Consider the following 25030-nt stretch of genomic DNA (forward strand, 5'->3'; position numbering starts at 1 on the left):
ACAGCACTTCATGCCCCCAGTGCCCCTCTCCCCACACATTGAGCCCCTTGTGGGCAGACTCAGTCTAAACAAGTGTCCAGAAAGCAATCCTTGAATGGTGAGAAGACTTCTTTATACTCTGATTTGGTAACCGTTGAGATCCGGCATAGCTTTGGGCTCTGTAGGCTTCTTCTCTCCAGATGGTCTAAAGGGTAAGGGGAGAGAAAGGGGGAAAGGGAGGAACACAAGTGAAATGGAATATCATTGTGCAGAACCTTTTCCAACTGTTAAAGAGAGGGTTGAAGAAGCACCTCTCAATGCCCCACCCGGCTACTACAGTGATAGGAGGGATTTTCAGCCAGCTGGACATGCTGAATGTTCAAAGAGTAAGTTCGGGCAGAGGTCCAAGTCTTGGCTTGGCCAGCCACATTTTCAGTCCCCAACTGTCCTTCCGCTTTACCCTCAGGGGACCTCGGGAGAGATGGTGGCAGCTTTGGGGAAGGCTGGAAGTAGTGCCAGCTTCTTGCTAAGCTTCCCCACGGTGATCTGGCCAAGACAGAGGGGAGTGGGCGAGGTTGCAGATGGCATGGATTTATTTTCTGCTATGCATATCAGGGAGAGAAGACCTCCCTGACTTAAAAGCAGGTGCAGATGTCTGCCCCAACCCTGTGGAACTCTGAAGCTGCCATCCTAACACATGCTTGCTAGGGAAGAAGTGGGGATCCTTTGACATTGCAGATGTTGCTGGACTACAACTCCCATCAGCACCGGCAAGCATGGCCAATGGCCAGGGATGATGGGAACTGTAGTTCAGCAACATCTGGAGGAACAAAGATTCCCCACACCTCCGCTGAACATAGTTGGGCTTATGCCTAAATAAACATCTGCAGAATTGCTCTGTAGGACTGCGGGCTCTACTCAGGAGCTGCACTTAAAAGTTCAAAGATAGCAAAGAAATAAATGTAACAAAGTTGCTGGTGGGTGCTATGATCAACTTCACAACATCCAAACAGATGGAAAGGGAGGTGTTGCTGAAGTAGCAATCAGAGGCTGCATGCACCCAAAAGATGCAAGTAATTTTTTGTGACATGTGCCTCAGCTCACAACCAGCTATAAAGTTTCAAAAAGTGTGTACTGCAGATGTGTTTGCATGCTTAAACTGCAATAAGTTGTTACAGCTATTGGATTTTAACTAATAGCATGTATATGCTATTGCTGTTTCATATAAATCATTTTTCTATATGCAGTTGCTTTAACTGTTTTTATATAGGCAACTGTTTCAAATATGTTTTTATTATATTGCAAATTGCTGTGGAATGTCTCAGGGGAAGTGATTTGTAAGTGAAATGAATAAGAATAAATGAGGAGAGAGATGGGGACAAAAACCCATCAGGATTGGTCATCTACATAGAATCAACATCCTTTGTGCTCACCGCCGTTCTGTCCGGCTGTTGCGACGATGTGGACTGGATTGGCTTCGCTGTGGGGATGACACATCCTTCTTCCTATCCTTGGTGGGCGATGGTGGTCCTGTTCCTTTGCTGATCTAGGAGGAGGAAAGTGACAATGAGCAGTAGAAGCCATTAGGTTCTTTGCACAGCAGCTATGTAAGTTCACATCCGACAAGTGCGGTAAACATTAAGCAAGGAGAAGGAGGTTACGGCGGAGAATGCTAACACTAAGCATCTATGTATAGCTCCTTCTGAAATGTTCAAAGTACATAACCAATATGTTGCATTAATCAACCTTCTTCAACTTGCAAATCTCCAGATGTTTTGGACTACAACTCTCACCATCTAGGACCATTGGCCATGCTGGCTGGGGCTGATTGGAGCTATAGGCCAAAACAGGAATGCACCAGGACGGGGAGAGCCTTGGTTTTACATTCATACCTTGGCTTTTCAAATGAGCTTAGGTCCCAAATGTTTTGGCTCCCAAATGCTGCAAACATGGAAGTGACTGTTCTGGTTTGCGAACTATTTTTGGAAGCTGAACATCTGACGGGACTTCCGCAGCTTCCGATTGGCTGCAGAGCATGGCAGAGTGAGATTTTAATCAGGGATGGCCCAGCTCATACTCTTGGCCATTTTACTGTGCCAACTCTTGGTGGTTCTGCATGCATTTTACTACAGTGTGAGCTGTGTGAGCTGTCTTGCACCATCTCACATCGACACCTTATTAATTTGAAGTATTTTTTCCTTGCTGTTCCACTAGAAAGTCTCCCAGAGTGGCTTACATACGATTAATAAAACTGGTCTCTGCCCAGAGGCTTACAATCTAAAAAGACACCACACAAAAGGAGATAGGAAGGAAGAAGGCGGGAGCAAATTACACACCAATTCTTACAGAAATATAGTAGTTATTGTGTAATGACCACTGGAATATAAAACAGTTCAGGGAGAGGAGGAACCAAAGCAAGCTGCTCTCTCAGCAGAGCTAAGAGAGTAGCCCTGGTTCCATCTGCTGCAGCCTGATGGAATCCTAGGTACATCTACAAAATAAACGAGATACTGCGGCTATCAGTTTGTTTATAAAAACACAATATAAAAATGGAGTAAACAGACAGATCTGAGACCTGGATCAATGGAGAAGCAAACAATTCTCCTCTCCTCTCTCCATTCCTCAGCCCACTTCTGCCTAGCACTCAAGAGACTCTTAAAGACTTTGCCCTAAAGCATGGCATATAAAATTCATTAACAGGCATCCAAGTAAGAGGATTCAAGGACAGCCAACACGGTGCCCTCCACAAATCCCGTCAGCCCTTGTCAGCATGGCCAATGGTCAGGCATGATTGGAGCTGTTGTAGGAGGGGAGAGGGGGCTATTGGTTTGGTTTGGTTTGGTTTGTTCTTATTATGCATTTTGCATTTTTACCTTGTATTTTTATGCTGTGAACCACCCCTGAGATCTACGGATGAAGAGCAGTAATGAATAATGATTATAATGGTCATGATAGTAATTGTCCAACAAACTCTGCAGGCAACCATGTTGGCTACCCCAGAACTAGAAAAACTAAACCGAGGGCTTTTGGCTTTAAGGCTTGACCCCAGCAAACAGAACTCGGCGTTAATAAACCGCTTGCAAGGTAACAGCATCTCCCACCCTCTCACCTTTAGCCTCATGTCACGGGAATGCCTCTCGAGCTCCTTGCGGAAGTCCTCACGGCCCAGCTTCTCCACATCCAAGATGGAGTGCTTCCACTCAATCTGCTCCACGCTGTGTGGGTCATGGGACACACACTGGCCAAGCTTCACCTTTTTTAGGGTGTGCCAACAGCGCCGGTATGCCTCCTCGTAGTCAAAGATCAGTTCGCTCAGCGTGCGGAAGGTGGGCGCTTTGTACATGAGATCCTCACGCCGACTAATGCCCAGGGCACCGTAGCGGCCTCCAAAGTTCACTCCCAGCACAATATGGCGGAAGTAGTTCCCTGAGAAGTAGGTTTTGAAGCTGATGGGGAAACGCTCCAGGGTTGGCATGTTGTTGGTGAGGTAACTGTGAATGGTGAAGCATTCAGGAAACAGGTGGTACTACAGAAAGAAGAATATAGTAAGGGCCCTCCCCCACATCTCCAACATCTTAGCCAACTTGGTTGGTTATGTCCAACTCTTAGGACTACGCAGATAGGTAGATCTAGACAGCAAATCCCACTGATCTCACATGAAGATACAAGCTGAACAGACCTGCCTGCTTTGGAGGGACCTTCTCCTCTACGTGATATCCACATGCAGTCATGTACTTGGGCATAGTCCTGAAGCATCAGCGGACCAAAAAGACTATTTGGTACAAAGCTCATTTGGTTCTTCTTGGTTGAGAAACAACAGAACTCCCTGCCTGAGGAAACTCACCATGCCCTTCCTTGATGTCGGTCTTTTGTCACCTCCTGAATATCTTTTTTATTATTATTATGGCAAGAATTTGTTGTGTCAAGTTGCCAACTTGTCCTCCTTGAATTTTTAACTTCTTTTATTTTTTACCTGCTATCCCTGTTTTTAAGCCATTTGGCTTTTGATTTATTTTATACTGATTGTTTAAATGTTTAACTATGAATCACCTTGAATGCCTTAAATGGGACAAAAATGTTCTTTAGAAAAACAAGAAAGCTCTCTTTGGTCATTTTAACTTTAACCATTGCTTCAGCTGAAGACTAGGACAGAAGGTAAGCTGTACTAGATGTTAGGAAAGGGGAGAACTTGGCACAGGGCTGCCATTTTATGCAATAACGCCACATCTTTCAGAACAGGTTCTCCTGCACCAATAGAACCCTACTTTATGTGTTTGCAGCTACCTAGAAGACAGCACCCCTCCACCATCACAAGAGGTGTTTCTCAAAACATTAGGTCAGTGCAAAGCAAAATAATTTGCATAGAATGAGGCTATCATCTTTTTCTTAAGTTTATTTCTAATGAAAAATAAAGTAGGCTTCTCTATGTACTCTTCTTGCCCTTCTACCCCACACCCCCAAATGGAATGCTTGGTAATACCGGATGTATTTTGTTATTTGGTTTGACAGGTGGGCTTCAAATACTACAGTATTAAAGCCATCCTGTTGAAATTACTGTGCCTGAACTGATATGCACACACTCTCCTGAGAGAAAAGGATACATTCCCAGGATCACAGCTTCCAGGCACTTGATTGGCAGAGCCTCTTTTGTCATTTCTTTGGCCAGATCCATCAGCCTATGGAACAAGACAACAGGAGGAGCAAGAGAATTAAGGTGGGGGGGGGAGCTAGTGTCAAGCAGAACATAGGTAGAGAGAATGGTCTGGGAGAAGACAGAATGGTCTGGTTGCACAAGGACAGAGGGAAAACCCTTTGCTTGATTCAGACTCAGTTCCTCACCACATCCCTCTCCATGGCTGATAACACACAGTTTCCCTTCAATAATTCAGTGACAATTCATCTTCCAAGCCAGACTGCATCCTGCACATATATTTGGATTAATTTCTATTTTGATCAAACCCATGGTGTTCCTCTTACTTCTGTTACTTGATGGCCCAAGGTGGGAGGAACAAGTGCAAAGTGGAACAGAGGTCTGCTAAAAGCCTCCCGTAATCAGGAATGTGCAGCTCCAGGTGTTCGTTAAATGAGTTGAATGTCTTTATATAAGCAAGACATCAACAATGACAGAGGTTCCGAGATACTATGCTGCATGGAGTTCAGGGATACTGAAGCAGGAAGTATATGGACTATCTGTGTAAGGCTTATAAATCTAGAAAATAAAGACAGAACCTTGCTCTTATGCACACTTTCCAGGACCCTGATCAATGGGTCCACAGCATCTGGAAGAGTACTGTGCTCTTGTACTGTAGTTTGGGCAAGAAATCAAAACTCCAAGCAGCTGCATCCAACTTAAGAGTTCAGTTTTTGTGCTGTGCCTCCCCCTGGGAGGCAAGTCATTGAGACATCAGCCAATAAAGAGCTCACCCTGGGCCTTTTGGCCAGCTTCAGTAGAGTCTTCAGAGAAGGTAAGATCCAACAGGGATGACTTCAGAGTGATAGTACTTACCCAGTCAAAGGCCTGCTTTTCTTGATTTCAAAGAACTGTGTCCCAGTGTGATTGTACCTGGGAACAAGTAATTAAGGGCCACACAGCTTGGAAGAGGTGACTGAAGGGGGGGGGGGAGTCTAATGTTGTCACAATCACCAAACTCCTAGCTAGCAAAGCATCAACAGCACAAAAACAACAAAAAGAGAAATTGGGTGCTCTGGGACAAACTAGATGTGATGCTAAATGCATAATTAGAAACCATGCCAAGGCTGTTGCTTTATTTATTAATAGCAGGTCCATACCTCCCAATTTTCATCAGGGCTGCAGTTGTGCATGGAGGAGAAGTTCAATCCTTCTCCCTATGTCCGCAATACTAATGAAATTCCATCCTCTTTCTGGCCATGCAGCCAGAGAAAAGCTCCCACTGGTGCCAGTTGCAGTTATGGGCACCTAAACAGTTGGCTTTTAGCATAGCCAAGAGCCTTCGGCAACATAATGTTAAATCCCTCTTCCTTACCAAAGCTACGCAGAGGAGAGCAGCACATTATCTACTGTCCCTGACCTTCCTCAAAGAATTAAATGCAGAGTTCCTCCCTTTGGATTGCACAATGGGCATCAAGTAAAATGCATTTCTCATACCAGAAGCCTGCAATGGATTAACTTCATCTTGTTTACACAGAGGATGCTGAGATGCCAAGGGAACAAACCAAAGGAAGCTAGTTTTAGATGGCGAAACCACAGGTCTGTAACAAACAGCACTTTCCTTTGGGAGGGGACTGGGCTTCTTTCCCCAGTTGGTCTAAAGTGCCAAGCAGGCAGAAATTCTCTTTTGTGGTCAAAGCAGGGAACTTGCCCGGCTTCCCTTTTCATTCCTTGGCAATGTGGCAGAGGTTAAAAGGATACTGAAGCTCCCTGATATAACGCTGTACAGCTTCCAGGCGCTCAGGGATAAGAGTGGATGGCTGGAGCGTAGGCACACTTGGTATGGGAATCTGTGCACAACAGGGGGAGGGTGGAGGCAAGGTATGAGATCACCAAACAGACATCAATTTACAGACATAGCCCACACCCAGACACAGCACCGAAGGCACATTGAATCATCGCTCCACCGAACCACACGAAATAGCTCATTTTTATTACTGGTCACCTGAGGTTAGTCATGCAGAGCGAGCGATCAAGAGAGAATTATTCCGTTTTCAGATAGCTAAAAGAGAAGTCTGATTATTTCAAGAAATTCTCAAAAAAGGAGCCTTGATATGCAGGATGAGCTAGGAGGATACCACAAAGTGATTTGGAAAGCAGTTGCAGCAGAAATAATAATGTGCACCACAGACTTAAGGAGTGTTATGCCAGCATTAACAATGATAAGTAGTAGTAGCAAGTAGATGCAGGTGAAACCGACAGGGCATTCCTGTGAATGAGGAACACTTTTCACAATTCTTAGGGAACAACACTGCAGGAGTCCCAGCTAGCAGTATCACGCAGTCACTCTTAGCAGAAGGTGTTTAAAATGTGGGGTAGGAATTAGAGCACCTACAGCCACTCCTAGCACTGTGCTAAACACACAGAGACCAGCCCTTAGGCAGAGCCATTAAATGTCTATGACTTCAGGTGGGTGCAACATTTAGCAGTTATTAGTTTCTCCAGAAAGGGTGTGCACAGGAGAAAGAGAAAACGGAGAGCTGAAATGTACTTGCCAAGCAAAGTCATAATGCTAGATGGGCTCCCAGAAATGCAGTGCAGGCACTTGGGCATTTTAAAGGTGTAAGAGCTGTACAGGAGAGAACTGCCTGGGAGATTCCAGATTTTTTTCCTTTTTTTAATCAACAACACACTCCTTAAGCCAAAGAGCTAAGCTACAGATAACAAGTGAATGGTGGAGGCACAAAAACCTTTTTAAAAAAACAAAAAACCTCCACACACAACCTTCCAAATACTAGAAGAGTTGCTAGTCAACCTAATCCATACATAAGTTGTGCCTTATCTAAATTGCAGCTATGTTAAAAAAACAGTTCTCTTAGTTGCTTCCTCCTCTGCTGGAAGAAGCAGAAGTTGCTGCTTCTCCCCATCTGCTTTACCTCGAGAGTATATGAAATATTCCCAGTGTAACCGAAACCACTTAAAAGTGCATTAGAATCTCCTAATACCTATAACTAGTCCTTCACTTAAGCAATTAAACTGATGAAGAATTCAGTATACTCTACACAAACCTGGGCCTGGAGCCCAGACTAGGTTAAGGTTTCCTCTTTATCCAGGATCCTAGTCTTCACTTAAGTGAAAGGGTGGGAGGGCAGAATGAGAGACAGTAATCTGTCCCTTTTATCTCAGAGCTAACGGATAAGCTGTGTTAATGCTTTGTTGGGAGACTGCCCTGCTGCCTTCCACTCAAAATATGTTGGGAGCCCAAGTTTTAATTGATCCAAGCAACTGCTAAAAGGAAACATAAATCTGTGGCTGCTAGCCCTTTCTGAAGAGCTGTGGAAAGCAGAGCGTCATGCTTATTATGGCTACTCAGTGAAGTCAGCAGCAACACAGCCAAGAAGAGGCAGTGTGCTTGTCCACATCAGAGAAAAATGTGGATTTGCACCTGCCTTTCTCCCCTTTAATGTAGGAGTGTCCACATGATGTCCCCCTCCCCTTAAATACATGGCTGTTTGGTCTTAGACATTTTGGATTTTTTTCAAGAACTGAAAGCCTGTTCTTCTTAAGTTTGATTCCTGAGCCAGTTAACATGATTAGGAATTGTTTCATCACGTTCAGGGGAATATCTGAAAGGAAGCAGAAAAGTCTTCATGTAATAAGATGGTCTCCATGTGGACTGGCAGTGTGCATTCACTGTAGGATGTCAACAAAGATAACTGGGCACCTAACGCAACATTGAAGTGGTCAAGGTTTAGAGGGGCCCCAACGAAGACAATGCTTTACTGGAGAGTCTACATTGTAGAAGATTTGCAAAGCATATATTATTTTCCTCAGAGTCAGGACAGCGAACACCATTGTTAGTTTACAACCGCTCCCAGACAAAATACTCTTGTTGCATTTTGCAATACAGACAAAACCATAAATCCAAGTGTGAATTCCTGACACTGAACTACTAGATTTGCCAGCCACCCATGTTTGACTCTGAGAACTTGGGACTGGATCTCATCCAGATATGAAGTCTACAGAAAAAAATATTACAGAGGTGCTTTGGAACTGTGGAGATTTGGCAGGTGTGTTCTAGCATTAAATCTCAAAGCATCTAGGGGAAAGGAACAATAAAGTATCATGTACCTTTAATGTGGTCTTAAGTGGTACATAATATAAGGTAAAGGTAAAGGTACCCTTGACTGTTAGGTCCAGTTGCGGACAAATCTGGGATTGCGGCGCTCATCTCACTCTATAGGCCGAGAGAGCTGGTGTTTGTCCACAGACAGCTTCCGGAAACGTCATTTACCTTCCCGCCGGAGTAGTACCTACTTATCTACTTGCACTTTGACATGCTTTCGAACTGCTATGTGGGCAGGAGCTGGGACCAAACAACGGGAGCTCACCCTGTTGCGGGGATTCAAACCGCCGACCTTCTGATCAGCAAGCCCTAGGCTCTGTGGTTTAGACCACAGTGCCACCCGCATATATATATACATACATACGTACATAATATAGCCCAGTACTAACTCTGAGAAGCACTTTTGTTCACTTTTTTCATAATAAACAAGTCCTTCTGGATCTTCTATAACCATTATTCCCAAATCTCCCCTTATGGACCTCTCTGTACCTTAATATAATCGATGGAGACCCCCTTTTAAAGTGCTCCTTCAAGCTCAAACATGGAGAGTTACTCCATGGATGCAGCCATGACCCCACTTCATCCCAACTAAGGAACACCTCCATGGCACCTACTTAATTGGCCTTTCTGCACACCACAACTTTTTGTTCTCCCACAACTTTTTAACACGCTCCCATTTTAAATTAACATTTTAATATTAATTACATTGAACAGTTTATACTTTTTCCCCTTTTACAGTTGGGCTGTTTTTAGCTTTCTGAGATCAAGACCACTTGATACAAGTGGCTGTGGCTGCTACCGGTATTACATTTTGCTCTCTGTGCTCATTATGGATGATATGGTGGCATTTGGATGGTCTTTTATCTATTTTGTTGTTGTTCTTCTTCTTTAAAAACTTGTTCAAAAACTTTCTGCACATCACCCAGAGAACTGTGTATTGGATTTTTTTTTAATAATAAATAAATTATGGAAAGCGACCCAACTTTACTAAAGAGCATGAGGAAGGAAAAGACAGTATAGGGGGGCATTTGGTGCATTGCAATGCCAGCTGGCTGAGTTGGGTGATCCAAGGGAGACAGCAGTCTGGGGAGAACAAGGACAGATGGAAAGCCAGCACTCTTGAAATGGGGAAGTAGAGTAGACTCCACTTAATACTGGTTGCACTTGCTATTAACAGCTGTTTTGTCTGAAGCAAGCATGCTAACCATCTGCCATACATGGTAACAGCAGCCAAGGTCCCACTCATGCATGTAGTCCTCAGCATGGAAGCTACTTGAAAATGCAACCATGTGGCAAACCTTCTGGTTTAGGCACCTTCAACTGCTTGCTACTATTGCAAACCCCTGGAAACTTTCCCCCACTGTGGGTGCACAACAGGGATCCCTTCACACGCTACTGAGGAATCTCCCTAGATCAAGGGTGTGGAGAATGTAGCTGAGGATGTATGGGTAGCTCTCCAGGTGACTGGCAGTTAGGGATGTACAAAGGCATTGCTTTCTATCCTGCCTCATATCAGTCACACGTAGTGCTGTTTCCATTCCACTGCAGTTTGCCTTCTGCCAAAAACTGCTACATAATTTACACGGTAAATTATTCAAGTTATGTTGTCATTATGTTATTGCGCCTCATTCATTTCAGTGCAAAGGAAACACAATACATATTGTTTGCGGACTAAAAGAAACCACAGCAGCGAATATCGATTGTATTCACTGGATTGATTTCTACTTTGGACATGGGATGAATAAGTGAACTTTGGCCATTTCCATTCCTGTTCCTATTTTAGTTGGAATTCGTCAGCATCCCAATTTGCAGTAGATCAGCCAGAGCTTCTGACTACCAATTCTCTAACACTAGGAACACCCTGAAAGTTCTCCTACCTCCAATTATGTTCGGGGGGGGGAATGCTTGAGGTGGGGTGAATGTTTTTGTGAAAGAACTTGTGCGCCAGATTCTGCTACTTGTCACAAATTTCTGGGCTGAGCATGTGCTCAGAGGTATCTGGTCCACTCTGAACCCATTCTTTGCACCTCAGGATTTGGACAACAGGATTAAAAGACCACTGGACTAAGGGTTGAGCTAGTTAAGGTTTGTGGCATTCACATTTTGTCTGCCTCCATTAAATGTTACACTACTTGATTTGATACAAGTCGGCACCTACAACTCTTTTGCAACTCTTTCCCCTCAATCTTCCTCATACATTTAGTGCCTATATCACTTCAGGCACCTTGACCAAGCTCAGACCACGATAAATGTTGACAGCTACTGGTCATTTTTGCCACAACATAATAAGATGGCTGCTCTGATCTGGAATTTGGTTTCCTACGTTGGTTCATTTCAGAGACACCTTCAGCACCTTCCCTTCTGCAGATCCATCTTCTGGTCTGTGTACACACTTTGTTGCCTTCATACAGTTGGCATACTGCTCTCTTGGTGTTTTGAAAGCACCTTTTGGTTAGAACGGTTATAATTAGTCATACGTTTTACAATGCATTCTGAAGCATTTCTTGTGTGGAAGCTGAGAGCACCTTCTCTGGGAACCTCCTATTGGGGAGGGTCTTATGATGTTTTGGGGCCTAACTCACGTAGCCACTCCTCCACACTTTCGTGGAGATTCATCTGAGAAATACCCAACATGTTCGGTGTCCTGGACTACCTCAAAGATCATGCTTTAGCCCCACTCCCCCCAACATATATCAGTATACTGATACTTCAATCTTTGGAGAGTCACATAGGTTTCACTAATATTTTATTCTTTAAAGGGAAGGGCAGAAATAGCCTCCAATAAGTGACTGTGCCCTTTAAAAGCACAGGTGGAAACAGCAACCAATAACTCTTTCTCCTCTGTACTTGAACACAATTGGAAAGGAGCTGGCTTCCTCCACAGCATTTAAAAATATTAATAATCCCCACAGTTTATCAAAATCCCACAGCTTTGATCGGCTTAATGTTGCAATGGCTATAAACATTTCCCACTAAAAGCCATATTATCTGACTTCTTATGGTGGCAGATCAACAGATTTGAAGCTTTTCTATTTTGTACGTTGCCCTTTAACAAAATGTCATATCTATATGTTGCCCTTTAAAAACCACAATGTCTCCAGTGGAATCAAATGGTGTAACAGGGAGCATCAAGTGCCTTTTTTGCACTCCTCTTTCAATAAACGAAACTGTTGTAATGTTGTGTGCCTGGTGGCAGGACAAGAGAGACTTTGAGACCTTTTCATATCAGACTGTAAGCATCAAGAGTAGTATACTAGCCTCATCCATCCAGTAGAAAAATTATGACAAAACTTTTCCTAATACGGTCTCTTCCTCAAAACGGTTCCTTTTCTAGCCCAAACTAGTTGCAGTATGTGTATTCTGTAGCCCTTTTGCAAGTCAGTTCTCAACACATAGTTATACAGCCTTGGATGATGATGTACACGTTATTCGGTTACTTTTCCCCAGCACAGGTCCCAGCCTCATATGCTTCCAGCATTAATATTTTAACAAAGTTGTTCAAAAGCCGGATAGTGCTATCAGAGGCTACTTGAGTTACCTCAATCACTCATGCACACAAAGGGCACTCCTGGAGCCAATCTGAGCACACTCCTCATTAAAACAGGCAGCATCCCCAAACATTGTTCCAATAATTCTGCATTCCCTAGTGCTGCTTTGGAAGGACCAGACTCCATTAACAAACAATAAGTCGCTAATGTAGACCACACAAAAACATCAGCGACCTGTTGATACCATCTCAGGTATGCAAAGGCAGAACCCCAGCAGTTTGCATGCTCACTCTGCAGTTCACCTCCTTCCTCACTATGAACTAGAATCTTGACATTGCAGGGTTTCAATCCCAGATTCCCCCTCCCCTTCCATCTTCCCATTTCATTCATTCTCTGGCCTGTAATTCTGAGAATCAGTTTACACCTGCCTTCTTCCTGAGCAAAACAGCTCCCTCTCACCTTGGGCAGGTCAGTGGCTCCCCGGATCCTCAGGGCCACCCTTTCTCCCTCGGGGTGGATCTTGGCCACGTGCTTCCACATCCTCTCCCAGGTGGCCTCGTTGACGGGCAGCCCGCCTCGGTTGACGAAGAAAGGGACTCCTCCATCTCGGAGATCTTCCTCCGCATCTTCTTCCTGCTCCTCGTCTCTCTGCGCCACCCCTTCGCTGGCCTCGGACCTCCGATGCGCGGCCGCGCCGCTCCCGCCGCCGTCCACTCTGCCGCCCGACATGCCGGCGGCCGCATCCACCGGCTCTGCGTCCCGCTCGCTTAGGGCGCCGCGCCGCAGGGCCTCTTGCGCTTGCTGGGGCCCGAGCTGTCCGCTGCTGGAGACATGGCAGTTAGCGAGCCGAGGCCCTTGAAGACAGACAAGACAAAGAGGGTGTGGCTCATTCACGCAAGGAGCCCGCAGCGTCCAGGGGAGCCGAGGGGGGCAAAACTCTCCCGCCCTCCAACCAGAAGGGCTGCGGATCCCCGAATGACTTCAGGAAACGATTTCTGGGCGATTTAACAAAATCGCTCTCCATTCACATGCAGGGGCGCAGCAATGATGCGGATTATGGGGTTGGGTTGGGTTTTTTTTGCGGGTGGGAGAAATGCATACTTAAAAAAAAAAAAGTGTTGCTAATTCTTATTAAATCTGAAATTCCTCACTCACCTAGCAGGGCATCGCCAGCCGGTAGAGCAGCAGGTCCACGAAACCATCCCAAGGGAGCCGACGGAGAGACTCGCCGCCCGCCCGGCGGCTGAGAGAAGCCAAACAAAAGGCGGCGGCGGCGGGAGTCAGGCGCAGGCGAGCGGAGGAGACGCTCTTCTGCCGGCTGCAGAAGGGGAGAGAGGGAGAGGGAGGCGGGGTGGTGCTTCTCCTCCTCCTCCTCCTCACCCGCGCGGGGTCCTTTTGAGGCGCAGCCCAAAGCCGGCCGGCTGCGAGGCAGGTGAGCTCAGCGCCTGTCACAATGCCAAGAGCGCGGCTTCGGGGCGAGGCGAGGCGGGAGGGGACTGGCGCGCGCGGGAGAGAAGCAGGGGAAGGGGCGCGCGCGCGCTCGCTTCCTCTCGGCCAGACCCGCTAGCTGTGTGCGGCTGAGCCGCAGGGACAAAGGCCCGCCCGCTCTGAGGCAGCGGCTCTCTTTGCCCGCTGGACGACGAAGAGGAGGAGGAGGAGCCGGCGGGGCAGATGCTGCTGCTGTGGCTGCTCCTCCTGCGCGCAAGGGCCGCGGTCTGCGGAACCTGCAGGCGGCGCCTCGGGCCCAACTGCGCTCACGCCAGAAAAAAAAAGAAAAAGCCGGCCTGGTGCTGCCGGCGCTCAAGCGCCCGAGGGCGACACCGGGGGGCGGCCGCAACTGGGTCTCCCTCCCTCCATCCCACCCCTGAAGCCAAACTCTCCTTGCGCATGCGTTGCTTCCTGGCGGCCACGGCTAGTTAAAGGGACAGTGACAACCCCCCTGCCCCAAATCAGGCAGGATGCTGCAGGTTTGGTTGGAGCCAGAGCGGCAGAGGAGAGAGGGAGGGGTATCTCTCAGCCCAAAGCCCCCTTCTTTCCTTCCCTATGTAATCTTCCAATGAATGAATGAATGAATTATTCTTTTCTATGTCTGCTTAAAACATTTTAGTTCAAGCACGCCTATCCAGACACATAGAAATTACATGTGTTTTAATCTTTTTAAAGCTAATGTTGGTTTTAACCATTGCTGGAATGTTAATAGATACCAGTTTTTAATTGTTTTTATAATCAACAATTGTAATGTTTTATATTTTTGTTAACTGCTTAGAGGGTTTTCTGACAATCAAGCGGTATATAAATTTTGTTAACTGAAATAAAAGATAAGAGCTACACTATTGTACAAATGCATATTAATGCGTGCATTTCAGTTCGGATTCCCAACCAATAACTGAACGGGTTTTTCCACACCCGGCTGGAAGATGATACACAACTGCATGTGACTAGTGACTATGCTGCAATGGTGGGTGTGTAGGGAATTCCCTGGTCCACACAAATAAAGTAAACTGAAGTTGGCTTATCACCCCCAGGCATGGAGTTCAGGACTGGCCTTACAAACAGGGGGCAGCTCGGCCTTGTGCAAGGTTCTTCCGGGTGAGGAAGGACTGTAGCTCAGGGACAGAGCATCTGCTTTGCATGCAGAAAGTCCCAGGTTCAACCCCAACATCTCCAGGAGGTAGGGCTGGGAGAGGCCTCTGCCTGAAACCCTGCAGAACTGCCACTGATGGTCAATGCAAACATGACTGAGCTAGATGGACCCAACACTCCAATGGTGAAGCATGGGTTGCCAGTGCCCGGTGCCATGCAGGGGGTGGGTGGATGAGAGGGAGGGAGGGAAACTGATGCAGTATGCATGTGCATTCAACTGCCTAATGGTGTTTGTGTCATCGCAACCACAGAGATAAGAGGAGTTGTTCCCTCATCTGGAGAGGTTAATTCCAGGTGAAGCCATTTTCAGTGGAGCTCAGCATCAGAAGTACACGGCTGCCTTGAGGCAGCACCAGGTGTTGAAATTTTGCACCCCTAACAATTTTGCACCCAGGGCAACCACTCCTCTGCCCCCCATGCCACTGCAACTCAGTGTAAGGCAGTGGTGTCAAGTATCCCGTTTTCCCCGGGATTCTCCCTTATTTCAAGCAGTTTTCCCGCTGCTCTCCCTTATTTTTTATTTCCCTTAAATTTCCCATTTTTAATGGAAGCAGCTCCTCCCCTGCTGGCCAGGGACTGGGTGGGAAGACCTCGCCTACTTGGAGAGAAAAGCCTCAGCCCTCAAAGCAAGTGGGAACCGTTTCCCGTGCTTACAGGGGGGTGTATTCCCCCCCTGCATCAGCCCCTATCCGTTGCCGCCGAGCCCCTCAGCCGGCCAATAGGGTTAGCTGGCGGGCGGAGCCTGGCTGCCTTTGAGCAGCTGCTGCTTCCTGTCCTGTTTGGATGGGATCAGACAAGAAGACGATGGGGCTCCATCGCACGGAGCACATGGCTGCCCTCCTCTTTGCTGGCTGCCCTCCTCTTTGCTCCACTCCGAGCCCGCTTGGAGTTTACATTGCTGCTCCGCCCACTTTTGGTTCTGGCTCCGCCCACCACTGACATGTGACTGTCCCCGGGATAGCTGAGACTGCTGATCCCTTATTTTCAAATCCGAAACTTGACAGCTATGGTGTAAGGCATCTTCCTATGGTCCTAGAAGCTATTTTCAAATGGTGGTGTGTTTATATGAGAAGCTTCTCAGATCTCACCCACAACCCAGATCTATGACTGGTCATTGGCCTTAGGGTGCAATCTGTGGACTTCGCATGTTACACACCAATGGACAGAGAAATGGGATTGATTTATGTTTCTGGGGAAACCTGTCTCAATACAACAAGTCGTTTACAGATAAGTCAACTCATGACTTCTTATGTCTGTGTATTCCCTTTCCCCATGTTGTATGTAAAGTGAAATTTCTGTGGTAGCCTGAACAGGGTTATGAACACGGATGATTCATGTGCATTTCTGTATGTTCATATTGCTGATGCAAATGGAAAAGTCAGGATCTGGAAAAGCTGTTGAAAAAAGAATAACCAAAATCAGGGGGCTGAATCAGGGTGAGGAAAGGTTACAGTGTTTGAGTGCTTTTTGGTTTAGAAAAGAATATATACGGGACAAGACAGAGGTTACAATGTTATGCATTCCTGAGCAAATATGCAATTGTAACAAAATCAGTCACAGATTTGCTTGGGCAGAACAGCTGCTTGTCTCCTCCTCACAAAACAGAGCTACAAGCATCCCAGAGAAGAGACCCTGCTTTGTTATTTAATGGGCAGCAGTGGGTTTTTTTAGGCCTGTGAAATAATCTGAGAGTTGCAAATGTCCAAAGGGCATTCTAAAAATTCCTGTACTCTACACAAAAGGTGCCTGTGAGGCACTTAAGAAGCAGGGCATGGACTCTTTGCTAGTAAAAGTGATGCCTCAGTTGTCTTAGAGAAAAACCTTTGGATCCCCTGGACTCTGACATGATTTTCTATCTGCTGGTCTGCAGGGCCAGCCCTACCATTAGGCACCCGACCTGACAGCTTCTTTAGGCAGAGGCAGCTGAATGTGGGTGTCACGAAAGGGCAGCAGATTGTTAAGTTAAATTTATCATTGCATCTTCACAGCCAGGGAGGGAAAGAGGTGCTTGGGGAATTTATTCATTTTGCCTCAGGTGGCAGAAAAACTTGACCAACCTTGACCTCAAGGACTACACACCTTCACTTTGTGGCCTTTTAAACTTTGCAAGGGTACGACGACGACTATTGTTTTGTTTGCTATGTTACAGATATTTATGTTTTTATACTGTAAACTGCCCTGTGATGATTGGATGACAGGTGGTATATAAATTTAATAAATAAATAAATAAATATGTAGATTGAGAGAAGGAGCCATTTGCTGCTTGTCTTGGTCAGCTCTGCTGGCCCATTTCCAGCTCTGGGTGCAATTCAAAGAGTTGGCCATTCCTTTTAAAATCCTGAGAAGCTTAGGATTAAGTTTTCTAAAGTTGTGGTTCCTTGCCTTTTTGGTTTGGCGATCCACAAGGCCAAATTTACTTGCTTTGGTGACCCACTGAATTATTGTCACGTTAGTTTTGGAGTATAGGTATTCATTGGCAATCGGCTGCATGCATTTAATTGCAAAGTTCGCCTATTTTATAATAATTACTTGAAGCATTCAAGAAAAAAGATGACACTCCTTCGGGTATACCGGGCCGAGGCTGTTTGGGGCTTTAAAGGTCAGCACCAACACTTTGAATTGTGCTCGGAAACGTACTGGGAGCCAATGTAGGTCTTTCAGGACCGGTGTTATATGGTTATACGAGCACATTGTGGCCAGCTGTCATTCCCAAGTGTTAAAATGTAAGATTTTAGCCTTTCTGATTTTTGGTTACACTTGCACAGGCTTCACAATCCGTAGCTTGGGAAGCACTGACCATCTCCTCCACTTCTCTGCATGAAACTAGGGGGATTCATGCAACCTGAGATATGTGATGAAGGCAGTGTGCTGCCCTGGTGCTCCTGCTAGCTATGCCTACCACCAACCGCCCTTTGAAGTTGTTGCCTAATTCCTGCACTGTGTGATGTGTGCGAGAGAGTTTGCATGTGACTTTTGAATGGGCAGGTCACAGTGCAGGGAATGTTACTGCCAGCTCCAAAAACAACCCTTTGCATGGCAATTAGGTTTGAAATACACTCCTCGTTGGAGTCAATGGAAGGCACTTTGGTGTTGGTGTGGTTGCAGTAGACGTGAAAGGGAGGGTTAAATATAAGGTTGCCAACTAACCAGAAAATGCCCTCTCCTCTTAATAGGTTTTAATTAGCAGCTTCACTAGCATAAATTGGCAATGGAAGCTTTTTATGCCATGGGCACAGGCACAAGCTATTCTTGGCAGAGGAGCAGAGGCTAGTAAAAAATTGGCAACTTTTGGCATCAGTAGCTAGCTAGATTGATTGATAGATGACCACAATAAATAAGCAATACCACTATTCATATTGAAATGCTGCCCCTCCATGAGGCCAAACTTAGATTCACAAAATGTTTAGGGGTATCCCTACCATAGCTGTCAACCTTCCCTTTTTGTGGGAAATTCCCCTATCAGTACTATACTATAGACTGATAGGGGAATTCCCCCACCCCAAAAAAGGGAAGATTGACAGCTATGATCCCTACCCCTGCATTCCCCCCCCAAAAGCACTGGCAATAAGCAAAAAGGAAAAGTTGGCAACCCAGTACAACTAGTGATGAAATGAATTATCATAAGAATTCAAAATCTGACAAACTCCATGCATCAAGAGGACCACACACCTGGCAGGCTCCTGCATCTTTAGCTGCACAAGAGGCAACTACACAGTGGAAGACTTCAGCACTCCAGGATGTTGACAACTCACCATGAATCACTGGAGCTGGGGGGTGACAACCTCTAACTGTAGACACCGTAGACTGCCAATCCTATACATATCTAATCAGATGTAAATTCCATTGATTTCAAAGGGACTTCCAGCAGTTAAGGTGGTTAAGCACTGCAGCCTTAAATTGTGAATCATCACCCTTTTTAAAAAAACGTTCATACTGTAAACTGTGAAGTCGCAAATTCAAAATCTAGGCTAAAAAATTATTTCTCTGTTCAGTTATCGTGGTGTTTTATCCAGCTGTGTAGATGGGACTTCCGTCTGGTGTCATCTCACCTTGTGATGTGACAGACATATCCCATCGAAGAGATTGGGCACAGAGAGTGAAACAGGAATACATGCTTCCAAGGCAAGCGATCGTGTCTGAGTCATTTGTTCAAAAGCTTCCCAGAAGGATAGCTTCATTGCCCGTAATTCTCGAACTGCTTATTGGAAGAACTGCCTTCTGGTTTCTGGATTTTAAGCACATTTAGAAAGCAGTTGCCAAAAAGGATTGCCATTTTAAAAAATTAATGAACCCCAGAGATGCCCTGATATCCATTCATGGCTGCCTCTGGGGCCATCTTGTGGCTACTGGAGAGATTTTTAAGGAGGAATCAAGACAAGGTTTGAATGCTGCATTTTCTGGGAGTGGGGGCACATTTCAGTCATGCAATGACTTGATATGAAGATGCATTATTCTAGCCCGTATTGGATCAGTATAGATATAATAATAATAATAATAATAATAATAATAATAATAATAATAATAATTTATACCCCTCCCATCTGGCTGGGCTTCCCCAGCCACTCTGGGCGGCTTCCAACAAAATATTAAAATACAATAATCCATCAAACATTAAAAGCTTCCCTAAACAGGGCTGCCTTCAGATGTATTCTAAAAGTCTGGTAGTTGTTGTTTTCTTTGATATCTGGTGGGAGGGCATTCCACAGGGCGGGTGCCACTACCGAGAAGGCCCTCTGCCTGGTTCCCTGTAACTTGGCTTCTCGCAGTGAGGGAACAGCCAGAAGGCCCTCAGCGCTGGAACTCAGTGTCCAGGTATTGGATCAGGCCCTGCACCAGAATTCAAGAGACCCATGGAAGATGTTGCTGATGCCCCCTGCAACACATGCACCCCATTGTGGCTTCATATTTTTTCTTCTGTTTCCACTGCCCATGTGGCGGCAGCAACACCGCTCATTGTCTTCCTTGCTGGGCCTCTGAGTGGGATTAAAGCAATGTCTGATTGGCAATGCTGCTCCCACCCAAGGTGGATACCCACCATCTTATTTTACACACAATACAGTGTCCCAGCCTACAGATCTACGAAATCACCCTTGGCAGCAAATCACTTATACTTGGCCAACTATTGTACTAAATAAGAGTCAGATCTCTTTGGTAGGTCTTGCCATTCAAGTGGTCCTACCACCATGTACCGGTAGTGCCTAACCTTACAACAATAAGGCTGGAAGGGATCCCCAGAGGACATCCATGTAAACCCCAATCCCACAACATTATAAAGGAGTAGAAAAATCTCTGACTTCATTTTCAAAACCATACATTTTTAGCCTTTTTTTCTCCTCCCTTTCACTGTTATAGAGGAGATGACTTACAGTAGCTGAAAAGTTCAGAATAATACCATGAAAGCCCACGGTAAGCACTTCGTTAATTACGGACTGTGTAGATGACCATGCAAAATAGCTGCAGTACATAGTCTCATGAGATGCTTGTCTTATCCTCTTTGGCACAGATTATATTGTTTCACCTTAACTTTTAATATAGGCGAGCTCCCACTGTCCCTGCAATCCTGACTGGGGCTCATGGGAATTAGCTAGAGATACAGAGGCTTTTTATTGCTCTGTGCTGGGCCCTAAGCTATGTATTGGGAATCTGCCTGGGAACCTAATGGAGAAGCAAGATTTGTTGGGGTGTTAATTCTGCGAACCTTTCCATCCTGAGCTCAGGTTGTGTATATGTGTAAATAAACCATATATCCTAAAGACACCACAGTCTCCATTGACCTTCATTCTAAGGAAACACAATACACAATAGGCACACAATACACAACAGACCCCCTTTTATTCCCGCAGGAATGCGTGCTTGAGCAGAACTCTAACAGAGCTAACTGGATACACGTGGGTAGCCGTGTTGGTCTGCCATAGTCGAAACAAAATAGGAAATTCTTTCCAGTAGCACCTTAGAGACCAACTGAGTTTGTTCTTGGTATGAGCTTTCGTGAAGAAGTGTGCATGCACACGAAAGCTCATACCAAGAACAAACTCAGTTGGTCTCTAAGGTGCTACTGGAAAGAATTTCCTATTTAGAGCTAACTGGAAACGATCCCAATGATAAACTATATCTGTTCTTATGAAGTTCCAGTTACAAGTAGGTAGCCGTGTTGGTCTGCCATAGTCAAAACAAAATAAAAAATAAAAAATTCTTTCCAGTAGCACCTTAGAGACCAACTAAGTTCATTCTTGGTATGAGAAGTGTATCTGGAGAAGTGTGCATGCACACGAAAGCTCATACCAAGAACAAACTTAGTTGGTCTCTAAGGTGCTACTGGAAGGAATTTTTTATTTTTTTATTTTGTTCTTATGAAAACAGTCCCACAGAGACTCATTATGGTTATTGCAGCCAAGAAACTTTTGAGTGCAAGTGTAAGATTTGCAGGATTTATATGACAGTGGATGATAGTTATCTATTTATGTTACACCCATCAATTCTTCAATAGAGGTCAAGGTGGCATAAACAGGGTTCCCTGGAGATCTCTCACCCAAGCAGTGAGGATAGGAAGCTGACTTATACCAGGGCATCTGGCTCAGAGTGGTAGTGACTGGGCTGCCATTTGTCAATTCAGCCCAGACTGGCAGCAGCCCAGACTCTAGGAATCTGTCCAACCAAGAGCACCCCAGGGGAGGTGCAAAGGAAGAGGATTTTGAACCTGGTGGGGACGGGTGGTGAGAAACCGGCCATACCTCAGAGGAGGAGATGAGCTGGGAAGTGCTAGAAACAGGGCGCTTGAGGGATAGCAAAGTCACAGGACAGGGTGAAGAGGTTTGCAGTCTGGATGCAGCCGTCAATAGTGATGACAGAGGGGAGGTAGACCATGGGCATAGCCAGGGGGTGGGTGGGGGCAGCTGCCCCCCCCTAAATCAAGAAAAAAATAAAAATACTTAACTAACTGACTAATTACATCACAGATAACTTGGTTCTGCCTCCCTAACGAAAAGCCTGCCCAACCCCAACTAAAAATTTCAAAGCAAAAGCCCTTGTCCCACAGATGTTGTCAGTCTTGCCTGACTCAGACTTTGGCTTTCAACCATGGATGATGAGATCACCTGGTGCTGCTTGCCAAGGGATTTCACTAAGAGTTTCTCCCAGTTAGATTGGCATGTTCCCAAGTTTGGCTGATACACCTTCTCTTTAAATAACATACCTTCCAGGGTTGACATCCACACCATACATTTAAAGCACTCTTAAACCACTTGAACAGTAATGGCTTCCCACAAAGGATCATGGGAACCGTAGTTTGTTAAGGGTGCTGGGAATTGTAGTTCTATGGTGGGTCTCCTAACAACCCTCAGCACCCTTAGCGAACTGCAGTTCCCAGGATTATTTGGGCAAACCCTTGATTTCCAATGTGGTATAAGAATGTTTTAAATTTATGGTGTGGATTTGACTGACAAATCAATCTCTTCCCACATCAGTCATGAGCCTCTGCTTCTTGGGGTTTTTATGTCACCAGCCTTCATAGGAATGACAATATTAGAGCTCTCTCCATCCTCTCTACCCTATCCAGATATGCCGTGATCTGGCTGGCTTTTCTAATCTTGTTACTTCGAGGCTTCTCTGTTGCAGCAGTGCAGCAGACATACTAGTCCTCAAGAACAAACTAAAACTCGACACTTGGAAATTAAGTCTTTTACGCATAATATGCACAGTTCTTTCCAGACTTGATATTTAGCACTGAGAACGAATCCATTTTTAATAGAATGCAATAGAATGAATGAATGAATGAATCCCTTATGTTGATCTACACTTTAACTGTCTGTCCTCCCTCCAGTCTGTCCTTGTGCTACATAACTTGTTAATAAAATAAAATAAAATAAAATTGCATTTGTGGTTTTAAGAGAAAAGTCTGTGAAAGGCTTTGGGGGGCAGCTCAGTCATCTAGAACACCATTTAACTTTTGAAAGGGAAGAAAGCGACTTGCTCATTCCCCACTTCAAATATATCTATAAATAATGTGCTTGCTTAGGCTTCAGCAAAGTGCTTCCATTTAATTAGGTGGAGTTCCAATTTACAAAACAGTTTATTCTTCTTGCTTTGCTGGGCCTGCCTAGCTTAGGTGGCGGTGGCACAGAGCCTCAGCCCTGCGAGTGCGTTTTGTCATTGATTAGAACAGATTGAATAATATTCGCCAAACAGTCATTGTAATGAATGGGAGTGGATTTGATTCCCACAAATTATTTAATAAATCTAATGCCACGTTCTCTTGGGCTGTTCTAGGAGCTGGCTGAACTGGCATTAATCAACATTTCCTGTGCCTCCAGTTGTGATTATGTTAACAGCAGGAGATGCCAGTCACTGTGATACCACATCCTGATGAAATTCGAACATTTTAAATAATGTCTTGGCACATATTTGTCAAAGTCACTGAAGAAATAAGATGGTGGAGCCTTTCTGAAACGTCCATGTTTTGGCAGAATTGCTTCTTGAAACACAGAGGTGGATCTTTCTGAGACAGACAAGAGAGACACAAAGTGGTCCCGCGATAAGGCCATCAAAACCTGTAGAAGACACAAGTTTAGAATCTTTCAAGGAGGACTGGAAACTTTTTCTAGTCTGTTTGAAAAGTAACTCTTCATATGTGAAGTCCACAGTGGGGTTTGAAGTCTAAGAAAAAAAAGAGCAGAGCATCGTAATAAATTTGTTAAAGATGAAACTGGATAGGATGGAATTTTTTAAAATGCAGTTGTATGTAATCATAATTAGAAACATTGAGGTTGGGTGGGTGGGAAATCATTAGTATTGTGGAATAGGATTATAATGGTTGAGTGACAATGTGTAACTTTGAATCTTGAAATAAAATAAAATATTAAGAGCCAAGACGAAAAAGGAAACCTGTAGAAGATAGTATTGTATTTTCTATATGATGGTTGGAGGTGGTGGTGACTTTGGAGGTGATATGAATGGGAAATAATTAGGACTTAATGACTGAAGGTCAAAAAAGTGAAATGGTTTTGTCACAGATTTTACAGCAGCAGCGACTAACCTGGGCTAACCTCCAGATGCTGTTGAATGACGCCTCCCACCAGCCCTAGTCAGTATCTCCAATAGCTAGGGATAATTTGAGTTAGGGTTTCGCTAGGCTTGCCATATTTCAAAAAGTGAAAATCAGGACACAAAAGTTGTTGATCTGTACTTTTGACATGGGTTGCCATTAGGGCAGGATTTAGGTTTGATGAGGCCTTAAGCTACTGAAGGTAACGGGACCCTTTATATGTCTAGCTGTCCTTTGTCAACAACAAATTGACACTTTTTTGTGTTGAATATATGCTATATGGTAATTTATGGACCTAATAGGTATCTAAAGCCATTCGCACATAACAAAATAGGTATTACTTACATCATAGGAGCCTACACAACACAAAACACTGTTGCTGCATGTAGGTTTTAATTTATTTGTTTTTTCCTCATATTTTGGAAATGTACATCCAGGGTTTTTTCCCATTAATTTTTTGGGGGGTCCCCAAGAGAGTGGGGCCCTAAGCTAGCTTGTTTAGCTTATACGTAAATCCGGCACTGGTTGCCATACTTCTGGATTTTCCTGGAAATTTCAGCGATTTCCTCCTGAGTTTTTGACAGCTAAATCCCAGCTATGTCCAAGAAATTCTGGACATATGGCAGCCCTGGTTTAGCAGCCTTTGGAGGTCCTCAGGTTTGCCACCCCACTTTACAGTATAATGAGCATTGTATGGCATTTAAAAGAACAAGGCTGTGCACAGATGCTTGCATTCTAAAAATGGAGACAAGAGTTTGAAAACATCCAGGGGTTAGGCTAGATGACCCTTGGGGATTCCTTCCAACTCTGCAATTCTATGATTCTTATTTTCCTACTTGTTTTTTCTTTCTTTCAAGAAGCTGGGCTCTAGACTAGACACACTTTCACCTGTACCTGATTTATGCCTTAGTAACAAGATTTTACTTTGCCACCTAGTGGAAAGCCATAGAATTTTCCCCAGCCTAGCTACCGGTATTTTGCTAGGATTTTGTTTTACAGAGCATCTCCCTTGATCTGTTGCTATGCATGTGTGAAAGATAGAAATGTATTTAAAAGCAACAACAACAACACTTGCACCGGCTTTTATACTGATTTGTGATTTTGAACTTCTCTCACAGAGGGTC

General features: G+C 44.9%; 1 protein-coding gene across 2 annotated transcripts; it reads right to left on the bottom strand.

Annotated features, from left to right (window-relative positions):
• Nucleotides 1-90: 90 nt before the first annotated feature.
• Nucleotides 91-13656, bottom strand: VASH1 (vasohibin 1). Of its 2 annotated transcripts, none has more exons than XM_033142363.1 (8): nt 13379-13656; nt 12683-13077; nt 6371-6459; nt 5486-5542; nt 4581-4655; nt 3089-3470; nt 1413-1525; nt 91-184 (listed from the first exon to the last, which is right to left on the bottom strand). In XM_033142363.1, exons 2-8 carry the CDS (start codon nt 12950-12952, stop codon nt 112-114), a joined length of 1059 nt encoding a protein of 352 aa, XP_032998254.1. In that variant the 5' UTR covers nt 12953-13077; nt 13379-13656; the 3' UTR covers nt 91-111. The 2 variants fall into 2 exon arrangements, with proteins under 2 accessions (XP_032998254.1, XP_032998246.1); XM_033142355.1 differs by having other exon boundaries at nt 12683-13043; nt 13379-13456.
• Nucleotides 13657-25030: the final 11374 nt, after the last annotated feature.

Source organism: Lacerta agilis, chromosome 1 (genome assembly GCF_009819535.1).
Source record: "Lacerta agilis isolate rLacAgi1 chromosome 1, rLacAgi1.pri, whole genome shotgun sequence".
Taxonomy (NCBI): domain Eukaryota; kingdom Metazoa; phylum Chordata; class Lepidosauria; order Squamata; family Lacertidae; genus Lacerta; species Lacerta agilis.